Here is a 7,499-nt window from a genome sequence, read left to right as displayed (position 1 = left end):
TCTAAGTAAGTACTTTAAAAATGATAATATGCAATGTATTAACTATTGTTATTTTTCTATTATTTTGTTATGAAATTCTCTTTTGCCTTTTTTCAATAGAATGAAAAGGTAGGGAAATCTTTTTTCAAGTCAATTGTGAAGAAAGAATGGAGAGAGGGAGAGAAAGGGGTGGAAAAAAGAATTGAAGAAAAAATAAAAATAGACCTTTTGCAAGTGGGAAGGTGACCAAGAATTGGATAGAACAGAGAGGGAGAAGAGGGATCAAGGATGAAACACAAAACCAATTAATTCCCCATGAGAAATGCATTATCTATACGCTACAAACATGTACTAATTTTATCAATAAATTTTAAAACAAAACAAAAGACTTCTTAAAAGAAATTAATGAGTCTGTGGCTATTAGCCTGAAACACAGTTATACAAAGATGTCTGTTCTTCACCTGTCTATGGGTGTAATCCTCAGGATATTCCTTAATTTTTCTTTTGGAGTAGGTATCGACAAATTGGGAAGGAAAAAATTATTCTAAAATTGGGTAAAAGGGAATTTTTGCAATAAGACCTCCAGGAGATAAGTGATCCAGATAGATGATGAGTTCTCAATATCAAGATATCAATATGTAATACAATAAGCATTGTTAATTCCCTACCACTCTGTTTGTAACTCTGTAATGTCTGTACTGATCCTATGCTATTTTGTAAAATGCTGTTGGTCTGTTAGTATTTTCCTCCTTTAATTTCTAAAATAAAAAAAAAGAAACAAATTCACAAGCTTTCAGCCAGAGATAGCATCAATTGTATCACAAAACTTGTGGTATAAATTCCCAGTACAACAAAGCATGGCAATAGCGATCATGCAAAACCTCCCTGTACCCTCATTTCCCTCCCAAGTGTAATGCATGAGAAGCCAGTAACTGAGCCAAGCAATGACAGAAGTGGCTATTGGCAAAATTAATATGTACTTCACCTTGTTCCAGGTAGACTTCCATGTTTAATGAAGACTAACACCAGAGAAAGGGGGAAATTTTATTTCAAATTAAATTTAGACTTGTAACATGGCCCAGGCATATAAATTTGACAGGCTCTTTTCAGAGTCTATCTGAGAAGCTGAATAACATGGTCTTGCAGGTCAGACTCAAAGGGACCAGATGAAAAACACATTTTATAACTTACATTTCAGACTCCTTATTTCAATGAATCAGTTAGAGATAGCTATAATAAAAGCATCATTCTTTAATTAAGAATTTAAAATCCAATAACATTTTAATTCTATGGTTTTAGAGGCCCTCTCTTGCCCAACACCTTTTTGATAGCAAGTTGGACATCCTTGTTTCTGAGGCTATACACCATGGGGTTTAGTAGAGGAGTGACAATGGTATATGTCACTGTCACAAGCCTGTCCTTGTTGGACACATAGCTTGCCGTAGGCCTCAGGTAGATGAAGGAAGCACAGCCATAATGAACAACAACAACGGTGAGGTGAGAGGCACAGGTGGAAAAGGCTTTCCTTTTGCCCTCTGCTGATGGAATCTTCAGGATAGTCCTCAGAATGCAGAGATAAGACACACAGATAAAGAAAAAGGGAACCACAAGCACAAGAACCCCACAGATGAATATGACAAACTCATGAGCGTCTGTCTTTGTACACGCCAGACGAATGACTGGAGAAATGTCACAGAAGTAGTGGTTGACTCTGTTGGCACTACAGAAAGGGAGGCTGAAAACTAAATTTACGACTATTAGTGAAGCCAAGAAGCCTCCAATCACGCAGGAAGTTGCCAGTTTCCCACATACCCACCAACTCATAAGAATGGGGTAATGCAGAGGGTGACAGATGGCAGCATAGCGGTCATAGCCCATGACACCTAAGAGCAGGCAGTTGGTAATAGCGAATCCAAGGAAGAAGAACATCTGAGTAGCACAACAGGTAAAGGAGATTGTTCTGGCCACAGAAAGTAGGTTGATGAGCATCTTGGGTAGGATGACAAAGGTATAGAATGTCTCAGATGTTGAGAGAATGCCAAGGAAGAAGTACATTGGTGTGTGGAGCCTTTGATCTAGACGTATGACACTGATAATAGTGGCATTGCCGCTAAGGATGACCAGGTATAGAAAGAGAAAAACCACAAAGAGAGCAAGCTGAAGTTCACCAAGGCTTGAAAAACCCAGCAGCAAGAATTCAGTGACCGTAGTGAAGTTGTCTGCCAATACCTGCAGAATAAAAACAAAGAAGACACTTTCAAGTACATCACAAAAGAACGTGGGGCCTGTGTTCCTTTCGGGAGAGCTAGGAAGAACACTGCGTTTATCTTTTCGAGCTTCCAGTGCCCTCTCCTATTTTAGCTTATAGTCCCTTTCTGTCTCTTGAAAGGCAGCAAAAACACATGTTATTCCATTCTCCAATACTCTGATTTTCTCTTCCACTTTTGAGATCCTTTCTGGATACATTGGGTCCATCAGAATAATGCAGCCTAGTTTCCAAATCTGAAAGTTAGTAGACTCTATCTGCAACCATAATTCCCCCTTTTAAGAGTGCCATTTATCGGGGCTGGGGATTTATCTCAGGGGCAAAAGCGCCTGCCTGGCAAGCGCAAGGTTGTGAGTTGGGTTCCCGGTACTGGAAAAAAGCCAAAAAAAAAAAAAAAAAAAGAGTGTAATTTACCATATTCTTAGATTCTGGGGATTAGAACATGGACATCTTTCAGTGTTCAATATTTTTCCCACTACATCTAGTAAAAAAAAAAATCCAAAAACACAATGAGGAAAACTATTCATTTCCAGTAGCATAAAAATTTGGTAATAAATTTAATTTAAAGAAAGGCAAGACACATACATAGAAAATAATTATAATTATTTTCATTATAATTTTGTATCCCTTGACATTGTTGAGACATAAATGTTTTGATTAAATGAAGAATATCTACATTAATTACATAAAAGACAATAAAATAAGGTCAATTCCTATCAGTTGACCTATACATTCAACATAATAATTATCAACTGTTAGCAGGTACTTCTTGTAAAGATAATCATAAAATTTACATAGAAAGGAACCACAATAACCAAAATAATTATAAACAGAAGAATAAAGATGGAGGATTTATACCTTCTGACTTCAAAACTTCCACTAAAAATAGAGTAATCAAGATCATATAATACCAGCATAAAGATACACATGTATGCCGATGGGCAGAATTAGGAGCCCAGAAATTAAACACTCCAAAAATTATCTATTATGAAAGTAAGAGGTACACTAAAGATGGTAAAAATTTACTTACAAAAATTATTTACTTATAGTCAAAGTATATGAATAATTCTTACAATTAAGTATAGGAATTAACATCCAGCTCAAAAACATGGGAAACTTAAAAAGGTCCTTTACCAAAGTCTAGCAATGGGTCATTTGGGTGTGAAAATATTCTCAATATCATTAGTTATTAGGAAAATGAAAATTAAAAGCCATAATGAAAGAACTGTTTGCATGCACCTGAGTGACTATAGCTGAAAAGATAGACACTTCAAGGTACTGGTGAAGATGTGGAATAATTGAAATCCTCCCAGTTGCTGGTAGAAATGAAAAATAAAGCACTTTAGAAAACAATATGGCATTGTCTGAAACTGCTAAACATAAACATCACACGATTCTTCAATTTTTATTGTATCAACAGATCAGAGTTGTACATATTTATGGAATTCTACATAATGTTATAATTTTCCAATATAGTGTATAATGACTAAATAAAGATTGTTAATAGACCTACCACCTCAAATATTTATCAAGTTTTGTGATAACACTTGAATTTTATTTCTTTTAATATGTTGAAATGTACAATACTCAGTTATCTATATACAATCTATTGGGCAATTTTTTAAAAAGAACATCCCTAGAAATCTAGCAAATATAAATGAAGACTGTCCACACAAAGCCTTCTCTGTGAATGTTCATAAGGCATTACTCATAATGATGAAGAAAAAGAAGCCGTCCAAATGTCTCTCAACTTATGAATGGATAATCAAAATTTGGTATCACCAAAAAAATGAATGCTACTCAGCTATGAAAACTTAAATATTAGTATATACCACATCATAGATGATCTTCAAGAAGAATTCTTCTAAATCAAAACAGCCAAGGAAAAAGACTAAAACCTTCTGTTTATATACAATGCAAATTATATTTATATAAAATATCCAGCAAAGATAAATCCACACAGCAGTAAGAGCAGATTAATGATAGATTTGAACTGAAGGTAGAATGCAATTTGACTAGAAATAGAAAACACATATTTTGGACTTAATACAATATTCTAAAATTTGATTATAGTGATGGTTACACTCTGCTATTAATGTTTAAAATTGAAATGGTTTTATCCTATGGTATATTTTAAACAGTTGGAGGAGGAATTTAGAGATCATTTTGGTTATTTCACTTGTGTGTGTGTGTGTGTGTGTCTTTTAATCACTAGATGGGAGGCTTTAGGGTGTTAGGATTTATTTAATAGTTGCCATGGTATTCTTCTCCACGATCTTTATTGCGTTCCTAGAAAACATCACAGATCATAAAAGTTTGTAAAAGCTGGGCGTGGTGGTACACGCCTGCAATCCCAGCACTCGGGAGGCTCAGACAGGAGGATCGTTGTGAGTTCAAGACCAGTCTGGGCTACAAAGTGAGCTCAAGGCCAGCCTGAACTGCACAGTGAGACCCTGTCTCAAAAATACAGAAAAACCCAAAAAGTTTGTAAAACTAACTATGAATCACTAATTATTTGCATTTTCAGTCCGGTAATATTTACCATGCCAGCAAAGCTCAGTTATATCTCTGACTCTCAATCAAAAATAGACATGGATACACACACAAAAAGAAATGTGTGCTAAACTAATATAAGGAAAAAAACTAATTTAATGTCAGGTAATTTTCTTATAATGATAAACATTCTATAATTTTTAAAAAGTCTGTATACATGAATGTGGAATTGGCAAAAAGTTCTATCAAATTCAGTATAGAGCGAAATGATTTACATTCTCAGTTATGAATATTTATTTCATTTGTTCTCTTTGAAAACAGCAATATTCAACATTCAATAATGTTGAAGAAAAACAAACTGATTTTGATGGATTATTTGTATTTACATACTTCAGTCACTACTTTCTGAAGTGTTCAAAATTGTTCAAATATTCTTTTCCCTTCACTTCTGTTATCCATCATCAGCTCTGTCTAGATAAATGTGGATTCTATCGTCCCTGTAGAACAAGCCATGGTCTGCTTTACTGTCCCTGAATTTTGGTATATAAATTGCATATATTCCAGGGGGCCATGAAAAGCAATGCAAATTGAAGTTTGGAACTTGCAGTAGTTTTTCTGCAGTTAAAGGGCAGAGAAAAATACAATTCTTTTGATTTTCTACCATAAATAAATGAAAAGTTATTAGAGATGACAAGAATACCTTTTAGCTATGTAGAATTCTATACAGTAGCATTAACTTTTAAACCTGACCTCAAGTTTTAACAAGTAGATATAAAGAATATCTTAAAGTCCTTTGTATGAATCAGTTAACAAGTATTGGGTGGGAAAAACAGATTTTTGATCAAGGGAAAAAGAAAAAAACCAAAGCTATATGAAGTAAGACACTGGAACATAAAAGAAAGGGAAACTACAGATTTGAATCAAACCATATTAACAGAGTTAAAATAACCCCTCAAAAAAGAAGACATGACAAAAGAAAATAACGAAAACAAAACTGGACACAAACAGAAGAAAACATTACCCATACTAATGAAATGTAATTAAGCAAAATACAGGTATACTTTTAAGAGATTAGGAAGTGATAGTCATAGAAGAAAAACAGGCAGTTCTAATATGGCATTAATGGGGTAATAAGCAAATCCCCTATTGTAAACTATTAAAGAAAACTCTCCTGAAATAAGACTTGTACCTGTATATGAAATTGATCCATCATCTTTTCATCTATCTCATATTCATGATTATCAAAATATTTATCAACATTGAGCAAAAAAGTTACATAAGACATATCTTAGTCAGATTATTAAATGTAAGAAAAAGTATCTGTAACTTTGACCAAAACTATTGGTAACTAACAATAAAAAGAAAATTGTTTTCTTTGGAAGCAATATACAACGTTGCTTCCAAGGATAAGGATAAGAGTGCTTCCAAGGATAAGAGTGCTTATAGGATAAGAGTGTTGAGATCTTTAAGATATTCAAGGAAGAGAACACTGACCAAGGAACTGCATGCATAGACTACTATACTCAAATAGGAAAAATATGCAAGAATGTTAACTAGCTTTTTCTCGATGAGTTACCTAAATCAAGAGTTCCATTCACTATGAGATGTATGGTGGACTTTCCAAGGAAAAAATTAGTGGTAGGTTAATAAATACAGCTACTAGATAGTAAACAAATCTAAGTAAACAATAAATAACACCTAACTGAATGAATACGGCAAATTTAATAAATGTACATACCTATAAATCCAAGCCCAAAATAAATGAGAAAGAGTTAAAACATAACATGTAAATATTATGTTCTTGACAAAGTGACAACTATACAGTAAAAAGTGAAGAGAGAAATGACAAAAGAAAGCTTTGTTATTGTTGCCTAAATAATAAATGAAACTTAGACAAACCAAAAAGTACATGCTAAAAAGACTGAAGAAAAAATCAGAGATGTTTTCAAAGCAAAACTTCCTCTATGTATTATGTGACATGTCTATAATAAAATGAACCATAAACACTGAAAATTAGAGAGAAGTGGAAATTTGAAAAACATAGACAAACCAATTTAACATGAGTCATGATCTTGCTACTTAAAAATTTAAAAATTAAGTCAGAACCAATAAGTGAACAACTGAAAACAACAAAATATATTTTAATGCTAATATATTTCACAGTGAAATTGTTATCTACTATGCATACTCAAAAATATAGGTGCAACTTTTGTAAGAAAGAAAATATAAAATATATACAAAGAAGAAACAAGCAGACACTAATAATGGATAGCATAAATACTACTATTTAAATACTAGTATCTATATACAATTAAATACTAGTATTAAACACTAGTGTCTATATACAGTTGTTTAGAAAAAATGAAGAAAAAAATAGAATGAAGTATTTGAGGCCTAAATAGCAAAATCAGTAAAGTATATTTTGTAGAAATATATTGAACTTACATGAAATATTGAAGAATGTAGACTTTGAGGTCACATCAAAAATTTCAACAAGTGTTGCAAAGGAGAAAGTATACAAACAATAGTTCTTAATTTTAAGCACTATAAGCTATCAATGGATAGAAAAATAAAAGGTATCTATGAAAGAAGTTTTGAATACGTTTTGGGTGAAAGAGGAAATACAAAAGAAACTGAAAAGTGTTAATTAATTGACATAATTACACTGTGCATATTTGAACAAGTGGCTAAGTTTAAAGCAGTGATTTTAGCAAAATTTGTACCTCAATTATTAATATAATTAAAAATTTAATAAAATGTT

General features: G+C 32.8%; 1 protein-coding gene across 1 annotated transcript in view; it reads right to left on the bottom strand.

Moving 5' to 3' along the window:
* Positions 1-1,266: 1,266 nt before the first annotated feature.
* The window catches only part of LOC106150206 (olfactory receptor 10R2), a 9,279-nt gene continuing 3,046 nt past the window's right edge, over positions 1,267-7,499 (bottom strand). Inside the window, exons 2-3 of the mRNA XM_013522298.1 lie at positions 2,660-2,726; positions 1,267-2,284 (exon numbers count right to left, since the gene is read on the bottom strand). Of these exons, the coding sequence (XP_013377752.1) occupies positions 1,267-2,284; positions 2,660-2,726 (1,085 nt within the window). The remainder of the gene's footprint in view (positions 2,285-2,659; positions 2,727-7,499) is intronic.

This window comes from Chinchilla lanigera, unplaced genomic scaffold, assembly GCF_000276665.1.
Source record: "Chinchilla lanigera isolate Chin_1 unplaced genomic scaffold, ChiLan1.0 scaffold00067, whole genome shotgun sequence".
Classification (NCBI taxonomy): Eukaryota; Metazoa; Chordata; class Mammalia; order Rodentia; family Chinchillidae; genus Chinchilla; species Chinchilla lanigera.
The sequence above is the reverse complement of the archived record's forward strand: the minus strand, read 5'-3'. Positions and strand labels throughout refer to the sequence as shown.